This window comes from Pithys albifrons, chromosome 8 (genome assembly GCF_047495875.1).
Source record: "Pithys albifrons albifrons isolate INPA30051 chromosome 8, PitAlb_v1, whole genome shotgun sequence".
Lineage (NCBI taxonomy): Eukaryota > Metazoa > Chordata > Aves > Passeriformes > Thamnophilidae > Pithys > Pithys albifrons.
Window position 1 is genome coordinate 25137240 of NC_092465.1, and position 27345 is coordinate 25164584.

General features: G+C 35.6%; 1 protein-coding gene across 2 annotated transcripts in view; it reads right to left on the reverse strand.

Annotated features, from left to right (window-relative positions):
- CERKL (CERK like autophagy regulator) overlaps positions 1 to 27345 on the reverse strand; it is a 51806-nt gene that overhangs the window by 6394 nt on the left and 18067 nt on the right. Inside the window, exons 2-7 of one of the 2 annotated variants that reach the window (XM_071562676.1) lie at positions 23739 to 23981; positions 16023 to 16154; positions 10291 to 10354; positions 7343 to 7485; positions 1706 to 1780; positions 139 to 316 (exon numbers count right to left, since the gene is read on the reverse strand). In XM_071562676.1, coding sequence (XP_071418777.1) covers positions 139 to 316; positions 1706 to 1780; positions 7343 to 7485; positions 10291 to 10354; positions 16023 to 16154; positions 23739 to 23981 — 835 coding nt within the window. The remainder of the gene's footprint in view (positions 1 to 138; positions 317 to 1705; positions 1781 to 7342; positions 7486 to 10290; positions 10355 to 16022; positions 16155 to 23738; positions 23982 to 27345) is intronic. The other variant, XM_071562678.1, reaches the window with a different exon arrangement.

Genomic DNA, 27345 nt, shown 5'->3' on the forward strand with positions numbered 1-27345 from the left:
AGAGGGACATCACGTTTGATGTAATACTGTCTGAAACTAAGACAGCTAAACTCCTGCTGCCTGTATTTTTATCACAATTATTGTATTTTGCTCAAGCAAAAGAGAAATCCTAGAAAAATATAACATCTCATGGCATACCTGAGATCTGCCAGTGTTTTGATAAAAGCAAAATCCTTCCTCTGACTGGAGGGCATCCAACGGTATTTTTCCGCCAAAGCCAAAGTCCGAGCACCAAACCCAAACATGGCTGAGAACCCAAATCGCAACAGCTTGCTCGGAGTACTGAAGGTACACACATCTACTGCTTGAATATGTCCTAAAATTTCAGAGAGAAAGAACAGAAATGAAAAATAACATCTGTATTTCACAAGAAATACAATTTAAAATTTCTTTTCCTTCTAATTTAGCTGGGGAGAAAAAACTCCAGACTCTTTTCTCTTTAGGAAATCAAGTTTTACTAATGGAAACCAGAATCAATCTAAATATAATTAAGACTCTATAATGCTTGCAAATATTAAAGTTATGACAAAAATTCAGCTACTTCATAAGGCTGCAAAGAGTCTGACTCTTAATTCTATTCACATTTTCAACCATAAGTATTAAAGAAAATGTAATATTGCTAATATTTGCATAAGTACTTGCAACCATTTCACCAAACACATGTAACGATTGAATACCATACAGGAGGAAATATGGGAGCTCTTAAATACACATTCTTATGCTTACAGTTATAGAATATAAACACCTAATTCTCTTCAAGATAGGATATATATTTTTTCTGTGTAAGAGAACGTGCACAGTCTCAGATTTTTTTTTTAAAAAGACAGTTTTAGATTTTACCTGTAAAAGCTTGTGTATGACTATTTAAGATATAGATCAAAGGCTCTTCCACTGCTGACTGTGAGGCCTAGAAAACGAATACTAAACATGGACCTACCCCATTACTCTCTTTTTCATTAAAAAAAAAAGGCCTAAAGAGAAATTGCTTTGAGAGGATTAACATTGCCCGACTAAGTATTTGCTATTCCCTAAGACCCAAACCCAGGGTTTGCACTAGCAACCTAGTTTTTCCTTCTAGCATTTTGACATTCAAAACCCTGTTTATTTTGATGCAGACTAAATGGCAAGTGATACGATTTTTTCTACTAATAAAGCTTTCTTATAAAACTGCCAGTACTTAAAAGCACTGTGCCTGGAGCTAAAAAGAAAAATGATATTTTCTCAGAAATATGACAATAGTTTCCTGAAAAGTCCAATCCTAATCACATCCTCAAGTGTTTTTCTGTGTTTTCCTATTCAGTAGGTACACTAAACTAAAATAATCAAGTGATTATACAACCAGGCTCTGCATACTCACACACAGAGTAACACTATTCACACAATCAAGTCTGGAAAAGGATACTTTTTGCATTGAAAACACATCAGTAACAGAGCACGAACACCAATATCAGACTATTCCATAGCAGATTTTAGTAACCAGACAATGAGGTCCACAGCCCTTGCTACTGAACTATATATACTCAAAGATTCATAATCTTTTCAGTCCACTATAAATCAGGGTAGAATCATTTGGGTTTAAAAGCCTTACAACATAGTTTACAGTGACAGAGCATAATGATATACTTTTACTGAACAACTGGTTATGGAAAACTTCTAACTGCTGCTTTATTATTTAAAATGTGACAATGTACGTAAAAATATTTACCCATTATGATGTGCAGTGTTGCTGTCACCACATGCTTAACACCATAGAGAGTATGGGCCAAAATATTAGTAGTACCTGTAGAATTGAACACAAACTGCCATAAAATGTGAGGTGCAGAGTAGCAAGAAAAAAAATACAGAGAGCATTTTTAGTTACTGTATTAAAAAAATAAAATAAAATAAAATAGTCTCTCCATAAATTAGTTAATCTTGTTAACAGCAGAAATCCTGAATAGTATTACATTAAAACCTTTAAAACTTCCAGAGGTCTATAGAATCTTGTCTGCAAACTCACTCACATGTGCCAGAAAAAAAAACAAGGCAGTTGAAACAAGCTTTATAAATTGCCTGTTTGCTGCCTGACAAGTCACTTTACCTGTATAAGAGACAGGGAGATAGATAGAGAGATAGAGAGATAGAGAGATAGAGAGATAGAGAGATAGAGAGATAGAGAGATAAAGTTTACACTTCTGCTTTAATGTCTAGGACATAAAATACTGTGTATGAGCTGACTTTTAAACATTAATTTGTTTTTTAAATTCTGAAGAAGGAACAGTTAGTCTTTCCTAAATGGGCATAGTTTTAACAGAATTCAAAGTTGATTTTTCTCATGTCTGGCACCTCTTATCAAAGCAGCAGAGCCATAGAATTCACTTTCAGAAAAATAAGGAACCAGAGCCTGCCACCAAGCAGGCAGAATATTGACTTCTTCATATCACTGATTAAGGGATGAATAGTTCAATGACAGTTTAATTAAAAGAACAAAAATTATAATAGAACAATTTAGAACCTAATATTCCCATAAAGAAATGATCTCACATAGATTTTCAAACTTTTTTCTTGTTGCTTGAATTATTTAATATGTTACAGAAGCAATAGACAATTCTGGATGCTAAATTTGCCTTAAGCTTTATGGAAGCTTTTAAATTTGCCTTTCAAATGTGGGGGAGAGAAGAGAGGAAAGGGAAAGACTATCACATTTCAAACAAGAGGCACTCAATAGTTAAATATGCACTTTTAAAGCATCATTTACCAGACTGGAAAATTTTATCAAAAAACCATCCTATTTTTGTTGTCATGCTAGTGATAGAAAAATATACTAAATTTGCAAAGACTGATATACATAATTACAAAGCTTTAAAGGTATTGTAATTTCAATTCAAGAATATATATTTTTACTATTTTCAATAATTTCTCTCAATAAAAATTGTAAAATAACTGGGAATCTCAGTATCTCACAGATGCCCTGCAAGGTCCCTAAAGAATCTAAGTCTCTGAAGGTAATTCAGAACTCCATGGAAAGCTGCCATAACATCAGAGAGAGGAGCTCTGAGTAAGGCTCTCAGGGTTCTCACTATGCAAAGGAAGTGAGGTACATCTATTAAGGTAACAGATATCTAAAAGCTACACAAACCCTTATGTTTGACCTAAAAAGCAATTGTTCACAGAATACTACAAGTATATGCACAACACCATTTCATGTTTGAATGACTTCAGAGATTTAACTTCCAGATCCAACCAGTTCTGCTCTGCCAGTGACGCCAGCTAAAGATGTAACTCAAAACTACTCAAGGACTTCCTTCAATCAAACCTTTACAACTCTTATCAACTGTTATGGGTATCTTTCTAAAACAAAACAAATCACACACAAGCAGCAGATCACCACAAGTCAGACAAATCACATTTATTTCCTGTATGTTGAAACAGGGAATTTGTTCTAAAAAAAAAAAACCAAAACATTTTGCCTGCACTGAAGACCAAGTTAATAAAAGTGCACAAGGTGGGAACGTACTTCTGAAGATACACTTGGTATGTCAAACTGCAATTCCTTATTTGAGAGTAATTTATCAATACAGATGGCAGCAAGACAGCAAATTACCATTGGAACTGAAGTCCTTACCTATCTTCATACTGACTTTAATGATAGTTAAATCTCATTTCTACTAAACAGGATAGGCACAAGTAATTGCATCCTTCTCTTAAATCTGTGGAGCTCTTCAACATTTGCAGAATTAAACAAGCCAAAATCTCACCCTTTCGAGATAAAACAAGTACTATGTGTGTTCAAAAACATAAGTACCACATCCATCCTTCTGCAAGCTGAAAATCCAGAAAAAGCAGAGTTTTGTAGTAACAAATACCATCACATTCTCTAAACCCCCCTTCTAGTACATGCCTAACAGCATTTTTTAACTCAATAATGACTGAAAAATATGTCTCCTTAACTAGGTCCTACACAAGCAGGATACCAGACCAAATAACCTAAACCAAAACAAACAAGCAAAACCAAAACACACAGCTATAAACACAGTGAAAACAAAAATATTTATACAACCTTTTCTGATTTAAGTGGTGATTCAATAATAATGGTATTAATGCCATCATTCATCCTCCCAAGTCATCTTTTTCTTTCCTATTAAGATCAAGCTATTTTTTAGCAATGACAAGATGGTTCCCCTGAACATCACATTACTTCAGACTAACTTTGATGCCCATGTGTGGCTTCCACCCCTCATACATTGGTAACAGTCACTTTTCCAGTTCTCACTCCAACTACTCAGTTTACTGTAAAAAGGTTTCATCCATAAAATTTGTGTATCTCTGTCACCAGCAAATTTTTTTACCAGAAACAAAGAAGATTTTATTACCCAAAAAACACAATTCTCTTCAAAATATCAACCCATTTTCCTGACATTACCAACAACTTCTTACAACCCCTTTCCCATGAAATGTGCAATAAGCACCACAGTAAGAACAAAGTATCTGCAGGTCATGTAAAGCATGACTGATGAAGGTACCAAACAGAAATTGTAGAGAAAAAAAATTGTCCTTGGAAGTGCAAGCACTTCTGCAGTACAATTAACTTAATTAACCAGACGACATGAATATTCATAAGGCTGTTAATGTCTCCCCCATCCAAACAGATAAATGTGATGTAATGACTTCCTAGTCAAGCATAGCTAAAATTCCATTGAAAACTGCACCAACATTTTGGTTCTTTGCCTGAAATATCACAGAAATTAACAGTCCCAGAGTAATATTTTATTTTCTGAATTAATTGGAAATCATGAATTTATTTAAATGACCCATTTCAGACTAAAAGGTTCACAGCTATCCGATATAGATTGTCTCTTGTTCTGTAACAACTGGATAGTTTTTTTTAATGTCCTTCCAGTTCCCCCTCCCTTTCTCTGTTCCCCCCTCTGTACAGTTTCTTAGCAGTGGTTCCCATAGCAACAAATACTCTTGCTAATGGCCAGCAGTATAACTGCAGGCTTCCCCACATCCCATCCATTTGATTTGGACCAGAACAAGGCAGCTCAGTAGAGTATTTTAGTGAAGACACACTCCCCTCTGGACCTTTCTCTTCAGGAGGTAAACTGCTTCAAGAGCATCACCTTCCCATCAAGTTGACTGCAAGTTGAAAATGCTGTCTTAACTACTTATAACAGAGGCTAAAAACAGATTTTAAGCCACTCACATAATGCTACCCTGTAATACAGTTTCTGTTTCTACTCAGCTGGGGAATCCTATTAAGTCTGTACAATGAATTTCTGGAGAGGAAGAAAATTTAATTGACGGTTTGAGTTCCATCTTCATGAGAAGTACTATCATACTTGCCTGTTTGCTAAAACTGACTAACTCATGGAATATCAGCAATATGAAAATAAAATAAACAATAGATTATTTTCAAGATCTGATTACGGAGTTTCTCACGGTATCATTTTATAAATATTTCTCATCCTCTTGTAACAAGCCATACAGCATCCTTTTGGGTTTACAGGCCCTTTTTCATCATGACATTTTGTGTTAAACTGAACAGAGTAAGGATTAATGATGAGGACAGGCACCTAAGCACAACATGGAGTCAAGTGCTGGAGAGATTCTTACTCAACATCATCAAGATATTCTCAGTAACTGAACTGGGAAGTGATGGCCCAACTGCTGTACTCAAATTCTTTGGCTTCATGTCTTTGAGATTGCTGCCTCTTTTACCAATGCATTTCTAAGGGTTTCTTAATTTGGAGAAAAGCTAATGTAATCTCACTTTTACAAGCAACTAGTCCCTGCCTTCATGCTGCTTTTGTAAGGGCAAACCAAGTCAAAGCACTTAAAAACTTGACTGCTCAGTTCAAAGTGACTTGCTCCTTTTTGTGTAGAAAAGGAAACAGCAATTTGCTCTTCAACCGGCTGCAGGAATTTTTTCTCTACTAGTTAAAACCAGACAATCTACATCAAATAGTCATATCAAACATCCACAGCAGAGTGGTGTCCATGCAAAAATAGTCCTTTTCAAGAGAAACAAGTCACATACCAGGCCAGAATCAACGTGGATGTACTGATTTGTGCTGGTTTGGGCTGGGGCAGAGTTAATTTCCTTCCTAGTGGCTGCTGAGGGGCTGTGTTTTAGGTTTGTGCTGAACAGAGGGGTGATAATATAGTGCTGGGGGGTGGGGGTTATTGCTCACGCAGAATTAAGGCCTTTTTCTGCTTTCTGTACTGCCACCTTGGCAAGGAAGTTGGGGGTGCATTGGGAGGCTGGGAGGATACACAGCCAGGACAGGTGACGCCAACAGACCAAAGGGATATTCCAGACCATACAATACCACACTCAGTATATAAAGCTGGAGGGAAGAAGGAGGAAAAGGGGGAATGTTTGGAGCAATGGCATTTGTCTTCCAAAGTAATGGATATGTGTGATGGGGCCCTGCTCTCCTGGAGATGGCTGAACATCTGCCAGCCCATGGGAAGCAGTGAATTAATTCTTTGTTTTACTTTGCTTGTGTGTGCGGCTTCTGCTTTACCTACTAAACTATCTTTATCTCAACCCACGAGTTTTCCAGCTTTTCCCCTTCTGATTCTCTCCCTGATCCTGCTGGTGGGTGAGTAAGCAAGGGGCTGTGTGGGGCTTGGCTCTGGCTGGGGTCGAACCATGACACAGCTCTAGTTAAAGCCTTCCTGCCAGGGCCAACTTATACTCCAATAAGGGCAAATACAAAAATTGTGAGGAGAAGGGATGCACAATCCCCCCAAAACCAACCAACCACACAAAAACACAGCACAAGATGAAAGTAAAAGTTAATAAAGGAGCAAGAATATTTTTCAAGGGAGATAGACAGATTTTCTGGTCTGCAAGAGTAAAGAGGAGAGAAAGCAGTTTTGTTAGCACATTTTTTAAAAAAATAAAATCCACAAAATGTATTTATGGGATGCCATTTTAAAATAGACTTTAAGGATGAATCCAAGAGAGAATTCTGCCAAGAAAACAGGAGAGACGCAAGAAAGGAAAATCTAGAAAACAAAGTTCTCATATGGTATCATTCCTATCAAGAAATAAGGGCAAAACTTGATCTCTGCCTTGATCAGCTGAAAATTATTTTAGTTTCATTCTCCCTCAGCTTCTTCCTTCAGGCAAAGAGCTCATCTGTGCCGTTACTATAAATTATCATTACAATTTAATATCTAGTCATTTGCAATCAATCTAAATCACTAATTTAGGACATTTATTCAATAGCTTTCTTAAGTAACTGAAGCTTTAGCATCAAGAACTGCCTTTAGTGGCCAAAACTGTAAAACATGCCAGAGGGACTTAGCACAGATGACTAACAAGTTGCCACAGTACACCTTTTATTCTCACCTGCTGGTATTACTCCGAGAGGAATCGGTGCTCTGACAGGGTTTGATACATAAGCTGTGTCTTTTCCAGCATCTATCTGGGCTCTAAGTAGTAGACCATGAGCAACTTCACTGACAGATCCATCTCCACCAACACAAACTACCCTATTACAAAACAAAAATTAGACAGTTCAAAATCAACTCCTTCATCACAGCTGAACAAACAAGTGGAAGGCAGCTACTACATCCCAAACCATACAAAATGCCATTTCAAATAGCTAAAAAATATTCATTCTTTCAGAAGAAGCTCAGGCTTCACTGTCAGGTCAGTGAATGTTACTTCATGAGATATAAGCATCCTTATTTCTGCTTTCTACCTTAGTAGGAGTAAGTATATTTAACAACTTAGTAAATTTTTTCTTACCTTATCACATGTTATGCTCATAAACTCACCAGATGGAAGAACCAAACACATACTTAAGTGCCTCAGTGGAAAAACTCTTTACATCTTTCAATGCTGACCCACACAATCATTCCAATGCCTTTTAATTACCCTTATAGTAACTACTCACCAAATATTACAGCAAAACAAAAAAATACTTGAAAACAGCTATTTTCACACACTATGCAGGCAGTTGAGGGATTTAGCCAGGTATAAAATCCTAGTGCCAGCAATCCTTTGCACGAAGGTACTTAATCACTGCTTCTGGAGCACATAATTAAACTCCCACCTGCTGTGGCCATAGAGAGAATGCATTTGTCAGTAAAAGCTCTGGTACAGTAAACCCTTTCTTTCCCCTTGTTTTTGTTTATTTGAAAATAGCTATCACAATGATTCTGCAAATTATTAAACACATTTTAATGATAAAAATAGTAATAATCATTCCAAGTGTTTATAATATAAATGTCATTCACTTTAGGAGGAACTCACTCAACATATATATTTTTGGATATCTCTATAAATGTAGTTATGAAACTACATCCAGTAAATCAACCAGATAAAACTGGTAAGGTCTTTAGAAGAAAATACTCATGTTTATTAAATGTTTAAATTGAATTTTACCTCAGTTCACATACATTATTCTTCAATTCCTATTATTATCTCCAAGCTGCTTTTAAATTTCTAATATTTTAGGGATGTTACCTGCAGCTAAACACTGCCCACATTAACTTAAGAATAAAAAATAGAATAGACAGCAAAACTTTGAAGCACATTTTCTTCCTACTCATAATCTGCAGTCATTGCCTGGTTTTGACTACTTTTTTGTTTATTCCTAGGCTTAAAAGTTTCTCCCACAACAGCAAAACCAGTTAATCTTTGAAGTCTGATAAAGTGTACACCTGGAAGGTCTTAATGTGGATTGTCTTCTGGCTATTAAAGCTTTCAAAATCAGATATGTTTTCTCCTGATTTTGGAGAGCTGTGTTTGTTGTAGATGAAGAGGCCAAGGAATAACATAAAAATGCTGCTAATTTTGATCTTTATCATTTTAGCATCGAGAGTTACGTTTTTGGCTGGAAATGGAGATACCACCAGGGACCTGGGATTCCAGAGCTAATCAATGAGAACCTGCTATGCTTCAGCAGTAGAAAGCCTTGAGCAAACAGGTTTGACTTAGACCACGAAGAAGGCTTTCTTAGAGGAAGAAGTCTCTATCTAACCATCAGAGCTAACTCTCTTAATCAACTATTCACTCAGGTCTGACTAATCCAGGCTACTCTAAACATCCTCGATAACAGGCTCCGGACTAGGGAAGAAATATTTGCATGAACATTGTCTATTTCTGTCACTGTAGAAAGAGGAAAACACAGCTGAGACAGCAGCACCACAAATGCACTCCCTCTGTTTGTCACCAAGGCTCAGCCACGAGGCAGGGGCAAAAAAAATCATACTGCCTTGTTGACTAGATTTCTAGTGTCCCTAAAAAAAAGATGGATAGCAAAAAAGGTGGAATATATAACACATATGACATGCCTATGGTCTCTGCAAAATAGAGTGGTAGCTGGAGAAATCAGAGAAATTATATATAAAAACAAACAACTTTGTCAAAGCATTAACACATAGGAGTGTTGCTTACAGAAAGCACTGAGATATAAACTCCCAGTTAAGTAGTAAGCTTCAATTTACTTCATATGCTGTTTAATACATAAAGAACCACAATTCTCTTGGAGAAAAAAAATAAAGCTCAGAAATTTCATTTCACAATTCTGCTTCTCTACTGTTATGAATAAAAATACCAGCTGTCTTGCCCTTTCTACATTTTTACTTGATTTAGCTTTCTGTCCATCTGAAATAGGCAACACTTGGAACCAGGAGCTGAGTCAGAGCAGCAGATTAACGAGTGCAGGCACAGCCCCCAGTCCACACCAAACTCACCCCCAGGTGAGCTTGGGCAAAGCGTGTCAGGGCTACGTGAAGAAACAGCACAAAAGCCACCTTCTTACCACCACACACAGGGCCTGAAAGGTCCTACAGAAGTGCTGTTCTAGAAAGGATAGGGATCTTTCCACCTCAGAAATCCTAGCATCACATTGAATTAAGGGTTATGTTCTTCCAGCTTCTTCTGCTCCTGCTTGCCCTTCAATTTGGCTACTGGAGAGAAGTCTTACAGGGGAGGTACTCCAGTGACTACCCAAAGATCAAAGATGAAACAATTCAAATATGGCTCAGTATAGAAGATGTGAAGGAACATACAAGTCCAGGCTTTTTCTTCTTTGCCTTCATATTCTTGCAAATACAGAGACAAAATTTCACAAAGCACATTTCAGAAAGCTTTATGCTTATTTACCATTATTAATTCATCTAAAATACATATCTGTTTTCAGTAATTAATAAAACCTGAAGCCAAGGTTCATATAAATGAGAAACAAGGTAACTCACAAAATACCTCTTAGCATAGTTTTCATTGGCATACAAATGAAAACTAACTTGATGAGGTTTACCAACACTCACAGTCACTAACCAACTTACCCATCAAATGCCTGGAGTTCACATTCTTTAAGTACTGACAGAGCATGTCCTTCATATTCAGTTACTGTGGAAAATATTAATTATTAGCAGATAAGATAATTTTAAAAGTTTTTTAATTATTTTGCCCTTCCTACATAAGGAACACACAGAGATTATTAGAGATTAGAGATTATTTTTATTATATTAGAGATTCGTTTTTAAAAATCATTAATGCATTAAAAGTATGAGAAACTTCATTTTATCATTACTCTAGCTAAAAGGAGAGATGTTAAAACTCTGCCATCAGACACATGGCTATTTAGTGCATTTAAATTCTGATAATTCAAGAAGCTGTTTGTTGCATCAAAACACAAGTTTTAGCATTGACAGAGTTGGTAAACTTCAGGAAAATAAGCATATTCTCAGTAAAGACTGAATTATTTCAGGATCAATCAAATTTAATTGCCTTTGTGTTAGGATATGCAAATTGCTAAATCAAAAATACGAGGAGTTAAACACAGAAATATGAAATCAAGCCAAATACCAGTGACAACAGAATATAACACACAGAGGAAGGTGGCACAAGTATACACCAGAGTTCATAGCCTCTGGAGGAAATGAATCTGTCACTCTACATTGATGTCTCTGTGTTTGCTGATACCCTATATAGCACTGTAAATGCCAGTGAAGACAGGATAAACTGGCACACTACAGATGGCACAAAGCATCATAACTACATTTAGCATTTTCTAGGGCAGCTTTGCCAGAAGAGACAGCCCAGCTGCAGCCACCCATCAAAGATTTTTGCTGACTGACATGACACTTGCAGATGGATTTTTTGTGTAAGAATGTGCATCATTATATGCAAAATTACATTAATCTTTCATGCTTGTCTGTCCCTGGTGCTTGCATAGTTCAAGGCTTTTCTCCAGTGTTTCTAAACACTGTTAAAATTATTAGTCTTGGTGTCTAAAACAATCATTCCGTATCTATACCTGTTGTAACAGTATTTCTACAGACTATTCAAATGCTGCTTACAACTGAAAACATTCCTTCTCTCTTCTTATGCATATACACACACACACACACACACAAGTATGCATGTATATATAGTGAGTGCAAATATATTTTCTGCTTAACAAAAATAAAAGGAAAACAAATCAAACCAAAAGGGATAAATTTTTTTCATTTTATACTCAACAATTTTGTGTGAGTGTGTGTGTGTGTTTATATATAAATAGCATATAGCTTCAAAATGACCCAATCAGTATTAGCAAAGTTCTAGTACTTGGTGGGTTTAGACTTTTTAATTAAAAATTAGCACTATTTTGACTGTATCAAAGGCAAAAAATTATCATTTTGTTGCAGAAATACTTATCACTATAATAACTTCCAGGAATTATTGACAAATATTACTTTCATGCAGGGCCATTCTCTGGGTGATCAAAGCACAATATTTAAGCTACCATATTGAGTTTTGCATTAGCAATAGGAACTATGCTTTTATCAGTATCTGTAGGGTGTGTAAAAAGTGACCAATAAAACTGTGCATCATGCAAAAATGCAGAAAGGTTCAAATATCTTACCATTGCTTAGCTGTGAAAGAAAGTCTTCCTATGAGAACATACAGTTGGTTACCAGGTTACATGCCTTTTTAAATGAACACGATGACATTTAGAAAGTTATGAGTACAGTCTAATTAAAATGGAACAGTAAATAAGATTTATTTTGTAACAGAAAACATGCTCAGTGCTTTCCTAACGCAGTGCAAGTAAGTTATGCCTACTATTACAAAATTAATTCACTCAAAGAACAAGGACATGAAAATAAAGAGGGCTCGCGTCTACAGAGAAATCAATAAAGGCAGTAAAAATGACTAATGTTAGCCAGATTTATAGCAACTCCATCCTCTTTGCATCTAAGAGCTTAAGTTTGAAAATTAAGTACAAGGAGTACTGCAAGGCTTAAGACTGAGAAATTCTCAGAAATTTAAAATTTGATGAGAGAATTATAGGGGTACACAGCATCTGTTTTGAAACACTGTGACAAGAAGGCAATGGAAAAATGAGGGTTCCAGGAAAACCTTGGTGAGAAAATACAGAAAATCATTCAAGTAGAAAACAAAAAACTTGAAAAAATACAACACAGACATAAAATGTCTAAAAAGTTTTCCGCAGGCTTGACAATCTCCAGAAGGGCATGTATAAATCATTCTGATAGCTGGAAAAGAAGCTAAATGTTTGAATACTTGGCCCTGTTCCAATTTAGGGGAAAAAAGCTCAAACTAACAAAAAACCCTACACAATAAATTTGGCAAGAGGAAGAAAGGTTCTTTCATTTTTTGAGAAGGAGTTAGATTATGTATTTAGTAAAAATAATGTCATAAATATAGTAATGATTTTTCAACTATTTCTAATGTATAATGGAGAAAGTTTTTCTTTTTCAAGGACATTTGGTTCATATGTTTCATGTAACAGCATTCTGAAGGAAGGACACCAACAGTGTACCTCATTTGAACAGTCACAGATACTCCAAATCATTTTAACACTGTCTCACACAGTGAACAAGAACTTGGGGTTCTGACTGTACATGAGAAAAAGCAATATACAGTTAGTTCAACAATTCCAAACACAGGATGCTTTCCTGTGACACCTAAAAATAGCAGCACTCATGTCACAGACTAAAGTCAATAGGATTAGAACTGCTAATGATAACACTTTTTTCATGCAGTGTCAACACCAGTTAATCTGTTGTTATTTACTGCACAGAAAGTTTAAACCAATGCAATTGAGCCAATTCTCAAACACGGTTCTTCCCTTTATGATTCTGCCCTAAAAGTGGGGTTTGGGAAGGGTGTTATTTTTGCCTAAATGTCCAGCTTGTAAATGTGTGTAAGTGAATGCAAGAGAGTCAAAATTAGGACAAGAAGTAAGACAAGATATGATTATGTCAGGATTTCCTTTATTTATTTTTTTAAGATTTTGCAAGATAATAATGTATTTCTAAAATATTGGCTTCAATTATCACTATTTGCCAGAACTTGCAGGTATCTCAACAGTGGAGAAAGCTTTTGTTGAACACAATTTTTGGAAGAGTCACTGCTCTTGCCCCAGCAGCAGCACAAAAGATTGCCAAATCCTTAAAATGAATGTATAAAGGCCAGATTTTTACTATTGTTTAGCCTTAGCTACAATTAAAAGTGCTGTTTCAGTTTGAATTTGCTAATTCTCGCTTTCTAGTGCACTAAGCTCTTCAGAGATTTGTTTATTGCATGTAACAAATATAACAAAAAAAACTCAAAACACTCTATAAGACCTTTTACTTTTACTGAAATAAGTACAACTGTAGTGCACAAAGTAATTTGGTAAAAAACAACAAACCAAACTAAACCAAAACCAACAAAACAAAAAAAAACCAACCCAACCCAAACCAACAAAAAAACCCCCTACAAAATTTAAAGATAATTTGAAAAAGTAGATGCCTTTTGTTTGCTTTATGTCCTTGAGTAGGAGAGGACACTTCCACTCCAAACTTCGAAATACATCAGGGTTTATTTTAAGCAAAGTTACAATGAAGAATAAGATCTGGCAAGCCTGACCATGGTGGAAGCAACAGCCAACTACCAACGTACCAGACTGGATGAGAAGAGCTCTGTCTTTCAGCACTCCCCTGTCAATCTTTGATGGTTTGAGGGTTTTTTTAGTGACCTGCAAGTCTTGCATTGTGTGTGCACTGGAAGCCGTTTCAGAGGACTAAATCTGTGATACGATTTTTCTTCTGTACAATGAATTTTAAGCTTTAAATACATGTATGTGGAAAACTCTAAATGTAAACTATCTTCAGTGTAAAAATTGGACAAAAGCCTTCACCATTTCAGTACCAAATACACCCTTGTACACCACCAGTTATGAAAATATTGGCCTTGTTCCATAAAAGCAGGAACAGTGAGATACACACTCCACCCTCACAAAAGCCAAAACAATTATAGAAGTAAAAACCCTGTTCAATTTACTTGAAATAACTCACTTAGTTTTACTAGAGGATGGCACCAATAGGTAGGACTTTCACTCAGCATCCTCTTTTTAAATACGTAATTCTTAACTAGTTCTCTATTAGCCTTGAGAAGTGTAATGTAGTTTTCTCCTTTTGCCTGTAGGAGGCATGTTAGGCAGCTAATAAGCACAATAGCATCTCAACATTGCCAAAATAACCTTATTTAAAGGATAAGCCATTAAACATTTTGCTGGCTAAACCAAAAAGTTTTCTTTCAAATTTTAAAATAGAAAAAAAAATTAAAATGATCTTTAAAGAGTTTTTATTCAACTAGAAAAAAATGTTTTTAAACCCACTATGAATTATATTCATAACTTAGATTAATTTATTTTTTTTTTAGATATTGTGGCTAAACTAAGCTAAGTTCACCTTCCAGGATAATATCATTATTACTAATCTGTTGACACTACCATCCATGCCTTGCAGATGAAAAATGTCTGTGAGAATCAAAACATATAAAGCTGCAGGCATTCCCTTCTCAGTTATAGGAAATTAAGAAATTATCTCCACAGAATTCTAACACAGACAATCTTTTTATATTTATTCTAATGTGTCTTGAACCTTCGAGTGATTTTAGTTAAATTGTGGGCTAAATAATTAAAAAAATACAAAGATATAGGTAATAAAATTAGTAAGATAAATCCCACCTACAAACATTTATTGCATTATTATATCCTCAAGTGTAAAACAGATTTTTTCAGAATAAACTTTGGGCTGCAACCAGAACTAACCATCCTTTCATAAGAAGTTTAAGGAACATCTGCAAGATGAGCCCTCTGTCTTACAGTTTATTTAAGCTGGAACTATTTTCCAAGCCAATTACAACAGACGTAGGAAAAAGACTTCTTGGTGTTAAAATGTCCTGCACCGGAGTTTATATTTCACATTAATATGAAATGCATAATCAAATAATAGCAGTGTATTAAAGGTAAATGTAATACTATGGATTAAAAATTAATGTGAATGGGAAATAGTAATATAATTTCTCTGTAAGTTTAGGTGTTTCTTGGGACCAAATTTGATGCAGTGTAAGTTTCAGTCTGTTGATAGAAGCGAGTGATCAGATCATTAGTATTTTACTGCCTTAAGAAGACTCATTTCCCTATTCAATTTCTTATAAAAAGTCTATCAAATGAACAGCCAAAGGGCAAATTCTGGCACAAATTGGGGCCTTAAATCCAACCCTGCTACCAAAACCCCATTGCTAAATAGAAGGAAGCATCACTACAACATTCCAGTTGTACCTTTGCGTTACCCAGACAGAAAGTCATGCCCATGTGCCTCGTGAGAACTGCCTTTGTCATCACAGAACTTGATCTCTTAGGCTTCCAGGACATCCCTGAAACTGAGTCAGACCCCAGAAATGCTGTGTCCTTCAGATTAGCCCCTCTTACACATCAGGGCACTAGACATGCTCAGGAGAGAACATGTCTGGGACGTGCTGGTCAGAACGCAGGGACAACTCTTAGTAAGACTGGCAGACATTAAATGCTTGTTTGTTTATATAAAATGCTTCCTTTAAAAAATCAACTATAGGTGAAAAATAATCAATAACAGAATTATAAACCCACTTTTTGACTAGAGTTCCAAATGCACTACTTGCAGGAAAAGCCAATAAGGATTAGCAGTAAATTTAAATTGTCTTGTATGCTTAAGTATTAGTTTCACAAAGGATTAAGTATGCTTTTGAAGCAACTTACCAGTGACATCAGTTTTTATGTCAGCAAGCTTAAAAAGAGGTGCAACTTGTTCATAATAAACATGAGCTGCTTCCTTTTTGTGGCTGCTTGGATTAACAAACACTTTTAAGGATTTTGGTCTGTTTTGAAAGCCTAAAAAGAAAACATAAAACATTTAAGATTACACACAGCCCAACTATTTTTACAGCTTTAACAAATTTTTCAAATTAGAATGATTATAATACTTTAAAAGGTTAAGTAAACTATAGTCTAAAAAATGGTTTCAATTTATTCTTGGATGTTCACTATCTTTAAATTACAGTACTGATTACTTTAGTGTGCACAGCTAATAAACTGTTGTAGGAACCAGAAAAAAAGTATATGTCATGATCTAGTTAAACCCTGATACAGGAACAGGGGGAATGTAAAGAAATTAGAAGTTTGGGCAACAAAAAAGAAAAGAAACCCAAATATCAAACCATATCCTTGCTGGAATTTAATATGACACCTTTTCAGCAGGCATATGAAAATAACATCCAGTAAAACTGATACTACAATCCAATAACTTTTGTTTTCTGAGAGTTCAAATCAAACAGCACAAAGGAAATTCCCTCATTTTGAAAGTGGTCCAAAGAAATAGAAAGAAATCTAAAACTTAGCAATATCATTCAGAAATCTGAGAATTATTGTTCATTTTATTTTTTGAACATTTCAGTCTTCCAAGTAACAAACTCCAAGGAAACAGTGAGAAATACTGCTATACAAGCTATACATTGTCTTGCACATTGACCCCCATGAAGCAATTTTATTCTTTGAAATATAAATAACTCATACTAAACCAATAATATTCCTTTTCATGTTCTCCTCTCTAGAGTTCCTAGAATTGCCGTGATTCAGTGAGGCTGCTTTACTGCTAAAAGCAAGCAATAGCATGCAATACTGTCGTTCTTTTGGTAGTTATTTGAAATATCAGGTGAGACTATCACTTTCTCAGCCAAATTAAAGCTAGAATATCTAGCAAGTGTACAGCTTTCAATAGTCAACAACAAAATTAGTAGTAGGCCACAACTCTGTAAGGAGCCAAGAGTGAAAGCACATTTTCCTGCCTTGAGAAGAGTATTATTTCAATTTTTACAGCCATGTGTCCCTTCAGAGTGTCTGCTGGAACTTTCTGAAGCTCCTTCCACTTACTTTCCCTCAACAATTGAAATGGAGCAATTCCTCAAAGAATTTGTAGCTAAATTCTATTTCAGGATTAAAGGGGACAGAGCTTCCTTAAGATCAAAACATAACAATTATAAAAGTCTCATAGATTATTTTTTCACTTATTTAAACACTTCAGTTAACCTGGAAGTGAAATCAAGCACTTGATCCAGCCTGTGTTAGCAAATTTAGATGACTGCTTAAACATCCTGAAGGAAATTACTGGATCAGTTTGCTGCTATAACCCCAAAAGCATGTATGCAAAAACGTTATATGTTAAAATGTTACACACAACGCCAAGTCATTGCACTGTAAATTAATCCTGAGGAATCCTTAATGCCTGATGAATCCTGTATGTCTTCAATAACAAGCTTTAGTACCTGTGTTTAAAAGTATCGCTTTGAAAAAAGGAGAAAAATGGAAGGAAAAGTAATCTGGCGAGACCTGTGGATGTGTTGGAAGGCACAGCTGCTGTTCACAGGGACCTTGATTATGTAGAAGAAAGGTTTGTCAAAGCCTGAAGATGCTGAGCAAAGGCAAACACAGAGTCCAGTACCTGGCCTGGCAAAACCCTCTGAGTGCAGGGCTGGGGACAGCCCCGCCATGCAGCAGCTCTACAGAGAGCACCGCCAGCTCCTGCCGGACCAGGGGCTGAACATGTGGCTGAACATGTGCCACTGATGCCATGAATTCCAAGTGCTCACTGGGATGCTGTAAAAATAGGATAACCAGCAGTCCAAAGGACATCACTATGCTCTTGTTTTCAACATCTTTTGAGCCTGAAGTTCATAAACTGCATCCCCTTTCAGGCTCTCCAGCAAAAGGCTGATGAAATGGAGCAAGTCCAACTGAGAATTGTGGCTATAGCAGGGGCTGAACAGGCCACAGACAAGAGTCAGCAGGAGCTGACTTGTACAGCCTTAAGAATAGAATCTACCTAAACACCTTCCTTAAGTATCTACTGCTGGAGTAATGAACACCACCAAACCAGAGCCTTTGCAGGTGCAAGGACAAAAAGGCAACAGACACAAGTTGCACAAGGAATATTCCAATGTGAAGTAAAGAACACTCTTCAGAAGGAGGGCAGTTAAGGCATGGATGACATTGCCAATCCTTAGAGAATTTCAAAACTTATCTGGATATGGCTCTCAGCAACCTGAATTGTTTTAGAAGCTCACCTGCCCTGAGCAGGAAGCTAGAATGGATAATCTCCAGAGATCCATTCCAACCTAAATTATTCCTGATTCTCTGGAAACAGAAACAAGCAACGCAAGTACGTACTGAAGTGCAATTTCTAATCACAGGAATTACAACACAAACAAGGAAGACTACAGAAAAGCTCCCAAGGACTATTAAAATATACAAACCATCATCATAAAGACATTATAATAATGCCTTAATTGAAATCTGCTATCTAGTATTATTGCAGTCTTTTAGAAGCTATAAAAAAACCAAGACAAAAAATAATTTCTGTGACTTGATAATTTGCCTAAAGCATCAGTAGAAGTTAAATTGAAAACTATAAGAATAAAGACTCCTGATTTAAAAGAGAAAAGATTTAGCCACATACATAAGTGTGCTGTCATGTTTTTTATATTCCTTACAGGAACTCCTACCTGTCATCAGCTGGTCCTAAATTCTCAACCCCCATCACCCAGAGCCAAAAAAAAAGTATACCTGTAAACTTTAAAAAACAAAACAAAACAAACAAAAAGGCAGGCATATATATAAGAATATAATACACAAAGCAGAGGGAGAGAACAGTTTGTAGAAGTAGAGAAAGGTGATGAAGTGTCATAATTTATGCTACTCAGACAGTGAGAGTTGCAATACTCCTAAACGAAGATTAGGATTAAAATGAAGGAGAAAAAAAGCAAACATTGCTATCTAACTTCAATGTTTTTGAGGTTTAGGTGTAAAAATTTAAGCCTTAGGTGGCAATATAAGGTTTTAAAAGAAATCCTTAGTAGGCAAAAGAATATAGACTTTTCAACTGGTTGGGAAAAAAAATCTTAGATTTTTAAGGAAACAGTTGAATTTCATCTTTTTTAAAAAAAATTCATTCATTAAATGATTCTAGACCAGAGACTGTATTCATGATTACGTATGTTAGACTATTGCCGAAAAGTAGATCAGAGTTAATACAAATATCCTAGTGAGATTTTTAAGAAGCAAATGAATTCATGGGATGAAAATATTAGAATATTTTCTTTATGACTACTTGAATATCAATATATTTTTTTAGAGAGGTAAAATATTTCATTTATAGAAATAGGTATCACAGACAAGGATTTTGAGTAGAGATTGTATGCTACTGATGTGGCTTTTTTTGTGCCAAGTAATTGCCAACTGACACGAAAGGATGATCATGACAAAAATAATTACTTTATAATTTCCAGCATGCACTGGACAAGTTATAACACACTGAACAATCGAGTTTAACAAAAGAATATCCAGTACCAGTCAAAGATTAAACTTTCACACAATATTACTGTGAAAGTTCCTCAAAAGTATTTTCAAATAATAATTTTTAATTGTCTTTAAATGACATCTATATGAATGAATCAATGTCATTGACTATAGTGTGCAACAGATTCCAGTCTGCCAGCCTTTTGGTGTTCTCCTAACTGGTATTCTGTTATTGTTTTCTGTGGCTGCTCCATTTGAAATGAACCAGCAGCCTAAAGCAGGAAGGCCAACTGTTCCTCTGGTACTAACAAATGTGCTAATATGCACTAGTTTAAACTTGATCTATCAAGTGAATCAGTGAACCATGAAGAGTGGTGGGTCAATCAGGGTGTTCTGAAAACAAAGGCTCCCAGGGCAGCAGAGACGCTGTGCTCAGACATACATCTGTGCTGCTTTCAGGCCTCAGCTTCAGGAAAATGGGGTTATGTTACAAAAGTTAAGAGCCTGGAATCATGTCATTACTGCCTACGTTTATAAATACTTTATACAACAGTAAGAATATTATACATGAGAAAAACTAATAACATGAGATGGATTTGTTAATGTAACTATGGAGATACCACTGTTAATATTAACTAACAAAAGTTAATGTTTAACATTAATGGTTTAATTAAAACTTCATGCATGAAGTTTCAGGCATTCATATCAAATCCCAGTGTGATAATACAGAATAGTAGATAAAAATAAAATACAGTTCATGCCTTTTTTGCTACTTTATCATTTATTCTGAACCACATTTACTGTCTTCTGTTACAGGCATTTTAAGAAAAACTTTTTCAAATCAATTAATGAAAATAAGCTTTATCTGGTTAATAAAAAATAAAACTAAAAAAATGGATGAGCATTGACCATTGTGCATTTTCTCTTACTTCTGAGCATGCCTCAACCCTGTAAAAAACACTGGGTATTTGTATGCACAGAGGATTTTAGATTAAACAGTGAATTCTACAGTATGTCCCCACTGTCCATGCCCAGAAGTCCTGTACAAAAAGATGTGACACACAAATGGAAATCACTGAGAGTCAGGTGTGTAACAGGACTGACTCGAGACCAACAGCACATTCGAATCTGTCCAGGCTGCCCTTTGGGGCCTTCCCAGGGCCAGTCCAGAAGCAGCACTGCAGTAACATCAGTGGTTCTCCTACAGCAGTTCCACAAACATGTGATGTACAGAAGATCAGATCTGGGATATCATCGAGCAAGTCCTTTCTATCCAGCTGGCACACATTTGAACAGCAGCAACATTGGGCAGAACATTAGAACTTATTTTAAAGTGGGAAGATGGTTGTACCTGTGTGTGAAAAGTGGGAAGATGGTTGCACCTGTATGTTACCCTGTCACACACACACACACAAAAAACCATAATAGCAGTCACTGTGGCTATATTCTAAACAATTATATCTCTTTGTGTGCTCACTTACATGATGACAGGCTTCATAAAAATTATAGTCTAGTTAAACTTTAAATTGAAGTACTCTGAACACAAAACCAAAGCAACAGAGGATGTTTGCTATGAAGAGTATGAAAAAACAGGGAAAATTCATGTATGGAACATTCATGCCAGACACAAATCACACAGTAACAGGGAAATTGTGAACATGAAATTTCAGGAAAAAAAATGAAATCTTCATTATAAGATTGAAAACCTTAATTGGAAACCTCCAGATAGAACTCTGCTTTGTATCATTGCTGATAAACTTGCTATTGTTGTTCCTTAATTAATGCATATACATAAAAATCTAAAAAAACTTGTCAAAGAGTAAGGTAAGCAAATAGAAATTGCATTTATCTTCAGAGGAAACACACCTGTCAGTGACATGTACACTCATTTGTCAGAATGGCTAGTATTACTGACAGCCATACCCAAATATATATATGCTCTACTTTGGTAAATCACCTGCTTTTAATTTGCTCCAGACCAGAAACAATAAAAAAGCCCCCTTCAAGTAAATAATGCAGCATTTAATGAAAAATTACTTTGTGAACAGATAGATTGGGGTGAGGTGGAGCAGTACACTGAAATTTTGACTGTTTTAGAAGGATAAAACCAAAAGGATCCAATTTGAGTTAATTAACAAAGATATCTCCAACACTATTATGAAAGAAAAAGAAAACTTGCAGCAAAAACTCTCAAAATGTATCACTGTTTCACACCAAGATATAAAAATGTGTCTTTTGAGATTCCAGTTACTGAGGAATCAACAGAACTCAGCTGCATTGTGTACTTTTAGTCCAAACCTAAACCCCACTTCCTACCAATGTTTGGTACATTTTAAATCAGGAGACTTTTTTTCTGAATAAAACCATTAATATACCATCAGTGAATTACTGATTTCTGTCTCTGCCACACTGAACGCACAAATAGCGCTGCTTTTTTGGTGATTTTATTGACAGGAAGGAAGTTTGACTATCTAGTCAGTCTTCAAAATGTAACACTGTGAAAATTACTTTCATTGTCATTATAGAATTTAGGAGAATATACACAGTAGCTAAGGATATTTGGGGGGGGGAGGGGTTGTTGGTTATTCATTTTCCCCTCTGAGTCCTGATCATTCTTGAAGAAGAAGGCAAGGAGAAAAATGTACTGATCAGAGATTAAAAAAAAAAAAAAAACAACCCAAAACCAAACAGCACAAGGTTTGAGCTTCTGGAGAAAGACTGAAGCTGAAGGAAGAACTTGAAACAGCAACATTGCATAGAACACTTTTTTTCAGGTTCAGGTGGCTTCCAATTACAAAGCTATAAAACAGACACTGCACCTCGAGGTCAAGGCAACCTGAGCAAGAGATACTGCAGCTTTTTTTCCTGTGAACATATGGTATCACTGCTCCTGATAGATGAAGGGTAATCTGGGAACAAAATAGACATTTGCTCCTTATGCAAATGTCCTTGCCTTTATGGGTAGCTGGAGGTCTGCAGGAATCTTGGCACTTCTGTAGATTTAGATATTTCATGATAAAGTCCTTCAAAAAGGGAAACTTTTTAATTACATCCTCATTTGGAAAATCCAAAGTATACTGTAAACAAACAATGTAAGAATGCACCATTAATAAATCATGTTGTATCTCTAATATCTGCTTTTGACACTTGAAAGATACTTTATTAGAAGTACACTATAAATAGTTAACTACAGATGTAGAAGATTTGAATTCTGTAATCTGGGTCAGTCTTAGTTCAGCTGGAGTTTTAATAGTCTGTTATAAGACAGTCTGTTTTTCTTCTGTAATAAGCAAACTAATGTGCTGTAATCTGTAAACAGAGGCACATTTTGGAGCTAAATCAGAGCTTGGTATGGCGGAGGAAGTGTTGTTTTGGGTTTTTAAATCAAAAGTGTGCTATATTCTGAGTCTTTCCAATATAAACTACAGTGAAAGACTTGGATTTCTTGGGGGGCTCTTTTCCCTAAATGGTAAATACTTTTTTCTTAAATTTGATACAACTTCCATAAAAAAACCCCCAGATCATAATGGGTTAAACAAAGCATCCTGAAACTGGATTAGCTTAGGCAAACACAGAAAGATGTTTTTAAAGTAAAGAACTGCCTCTCATCACAAAGTTAACAGGTCCTACAGAACCTTAAGAGCACTGCCTGCTGTGAATTTATGAAGGTGAGGGAAGTCTGTCTTATTAGTCTCTTAAGGAACCTGCAGGTCTCAACTGGAAACTCCTAAACAGTCACCAAAATGTCCCTGAAGAGTTCCCAAAACTGCAACTACTGCAGTACCATCAGGTGTGATGCAATTTCAAGAGAAAGTATAAACAAAATATTTTATTTCTTTCAGAAACAGATTTCCCAGAAGACATTTCAGCGAGAATAAATTACTTATTTTCAGTGTCTTCCAAAAAACTTCCAAAAAATAACAGCAACTTGTTTCATTTTTACAGACAATTAATGTCACTTCCCTAAATTTTACACTTCACCATGTAAAATTTCCATAGCAAACATTTGCCATAAATAACATTCATATCTGTGTGTCTTAATTTCCAGAGGCAAAATGTTTCTAAGCTTCACTCAGCCTCTTGCATTGCCAATAGAAATGACATCAACCCCAATTAAATTCTTACCGTTCAGAATTTCCTTCAGATGTCTAAACCATAACTGACAGTGATCTTCGCTTATGTTATTTAAATGGATAGCACAGTCTGTTAGTTTATTTTCTTCTTTATTCAAGCATTTAAAAATTGTGATGCCCAACAAAGTGCCACCTTTGTTCTGGCCTGCAAAACGACGACGTTTCAGTTTTACTGAAAACACATCTTTCATTTCAATAATCTCCTCTTGAGCCTGTGAAACCATACTGGAATCATCTGTAAGGGGGGAAAAATACAGCATTAACAATATGATTAGAAGTAACACATAAAAAAAATATATTGTTATAGCTTCATCTCTGGCTTCACTTGTTGCATCTCTTCATGCCTGTATTGAAATTTAATTGCATACCATTTGCCTCTGTCACTGGTCTTATATTTTACCAACTTTCTGTTGTATACCCAGTTGTACAAATAACACAGTTTCAAAGAAGTTAAATTAACAGTTTTCTGATGATTTAAAAAATTAATAAAACTGCAGACTCTAAGAACAGCAAATTACTTTTTTGTGTTTGCATTCAAGAAGCAAATTCTTTATTGTATTCTTCTAAATCATAGGAATCACAGCTGTTGTATACCCCTAAATCATTGATCAGAAGGTGTGCTGTGACCCCAGCTGACTATTGGGTCACTGTATTTTTTCATTTGGTACAACATTGCCTTCTTTGTTTATACTAGGAACTCATCAGAAGATAGTCAAACAAAAATTGACAAATAAACCAAAGTTGTGTTACCCATATTAGTTTTCATTTTTGAGTTATGAATTTACCTTAGAAGACAAGAAAACAGTTTCAAAAAAGTTCTTGCGACAGTTCAAGATCTTCAGCCCAAGGGGAGACTTGGGTTAGGCTGAGTGAAGGTTTTCCTGTTTTGGGCTGTTACACACATGGCCACTGTGGCTGCAGACACTACCACGTCACTTCCAAATGCTTTGGGAGATGAATTAACTGCCCTATAAAGTACAGGTTTCCCCTTTTTCTGCTTTATTGAGCTGCAAAACACCCATTTCCTCAAAAAAACAGGAACAGTCAAATACAGAAACCAAAGGGAAAATGTCACTGTTTCTATAGGTGTAAGATACTCTGGACACAGAAAGAAAGCTTTCCCTGCTTTGTTTTTAATAACAGCAGATCTGATACACTACAAAACAAAGCTCCATTTGCAGACCAAGGCAAGAAATGTTAGTAACCAGAACCTTTCCCAAAACTACCAACAGCTCTGTCAACTGGTTTCTCAATAGCAAAAGCCATAAAAGATTCTGTTTGATGAATAGTTGCTACATGCTGCACTGAAGTGCCAGGAAAAGTCTATTTTAACTGTCATCCTGGAAAGATGGACAGCACCACCTACTTCACTGCACCACATGAAGCTGAAGGTTTCCGAAAGTCATACTTTTTCTAGGGAGGATATTCTTGTAACAGCTTTATGCTCGTATTTCTCAACATCATTTATTGAAAGAGACTGTGCAGTGACCATCCTTCTATGCAGAAATCCTGGAGGAATGGACCTCAGCCACGATAGCACAGCTAAAGCTCAGCTCAATATTACCTCTCCTCAGGATCCTCAACCAATTCATTTTTTCCTGTTCCATACCAAATAACCAGCTAAAGATGAAAGCATGCCCTTATTATACTTCCCACATATTTTTCCCAACTTGTTCCATTTTACCATTGTAATTTCTCCATAATTCAGCTACTAAAGTGTAAAATCACACTGAACTCATTCCGTTCTTAGCAGGAATCCTGTGACAAGTAAATGTTTGTGTGCACTGAGACAATACACAGGAAATTGTACTGCAGATTTTTAGAAGTACACGGCAAATAAGCGAGAGGAAACTCACCTAACAATTTTTTAAAATCCCAAAAACAACAACGAGAAAGAACAACACAGTTCTCAAAGCACTGTAATGGTTGCTGTACAAGTATTTTCTATAGGATACATGGAATGAAATCGGGGAACTGAGGGGAGAAAATACTGTATGATTCCATTTGAACTGTGATTTTGCAGTCTCAAAGTGGACATTGAACAAGCAACTTGGTACTAACATTACCAAGCATCTTCATTTTTTCTCAAACTTCATATTACTCTTCTATAAGATTTAAGGGTAAAGTCTTTGTAGGCCTTAAATGTGACACTGGCTGGTGATATCCCAAATCACTTACCTAGAACTGTGTAGTTTATTACCTTCATTAAAGACTTGTTTTAATTTTTAAAACAGCATTTTTGAGGAGTCTGCTTATTTTTTTTCCGGAAAGTTTCACTGTCAGACATACAACACACTGAAAATTCCAGCACACAAACTCAATGTTTTAGGAAAATGAATAACCAAAGACACATGAAACACAATCATAACCATTCTGCAGCAATACTGAGCTGTAGCATTTATTTCCCCAGACCTATACAAATATTCTAAATAAGTTTTCTTTTTAAATATTTTTAAGAAAATAATATTTTAAAATAAATTATATTTTGAATTAAACTATTAGTTTTGCTGAGAATATCACAAATTCTATTATGCCAACATTATGGATGTGCACCACAGATAAATTACAAACATGAGCCTGTTTGTCCTGCACAAGTCAAGTAAAATTAAGGTCTGTTAAAATAATTTTTATTCCCTCCTAGCTTCCATAGGATGACATTTACTCATAAGGCAGATAAGGCCTGCCTTTTCTTTTCATGCTGTTATTTCAGGCAGTTATTTACTTCTTTTTACATCTTCTTCTTACTCTACATTTATCAAATTCTTGTGTTGTTCAGATGCAGGTCAAAACTTTTGAAATTTAAAATAATATATTCTTACTAGGCAATGCTACACTTTCAGAACCAGTATTAGACTCTGGTTGTTTTACTGGAATGCATTTCCAGATGCAGCTCAGAGTAGCATATTAACTGTAGGAATACTGAATCATACAAAACCATCATCCCTAAGTTTCAAGTTGTAGAGGAAATGTTGAACTAGCTGGTAGGACAAAGACAGACAATTTTTACTAAAGTAAAATCCCAGGCATATTCTATAAATTTCATATTCTGTGTTTACTGAGAATAAGATCATTGCAAATGCAGTAAAATGTTACAAAAAATTTAGATAAAGAAAATTTAAGTCATGAGCGGTATTTTTAAAGTATTTCTAGTATGTGATAACAACCAAGTTTACTTTCAAAATAAAGTATGTGTTGGATTATGTGTTTTTTAAACTTTGAAAGCCCTGTTGGTTTGTTAGCATCATACTGGTTATTGCTAGCAGTTTCAGGACATTAACTGTCCTCTCACATTACTTAGAAAGATATTGGGTACCATCTGTTCTTGCAAGAGATTTAAGTATACATCTATTAGATATCATGCTATTTATTTAATTCAGTACCCACTTCCCATTGTTGTATCTTCTGGAAAAAAAAAAGTCAATTTAATTACAAGGAATAAAGATAATCTCTTCTACCAGGCTGCCCTGTCATCATGAAAGCAGAGAGGGAACCTGCATAAAGTAGGTTACAGGCGTTACGGAGGAGAAAAACTAACACTTAACATTTAACAAAGATCTAACAAAACAAGAATATATGGCACTTAAAAAAAAATTACTATA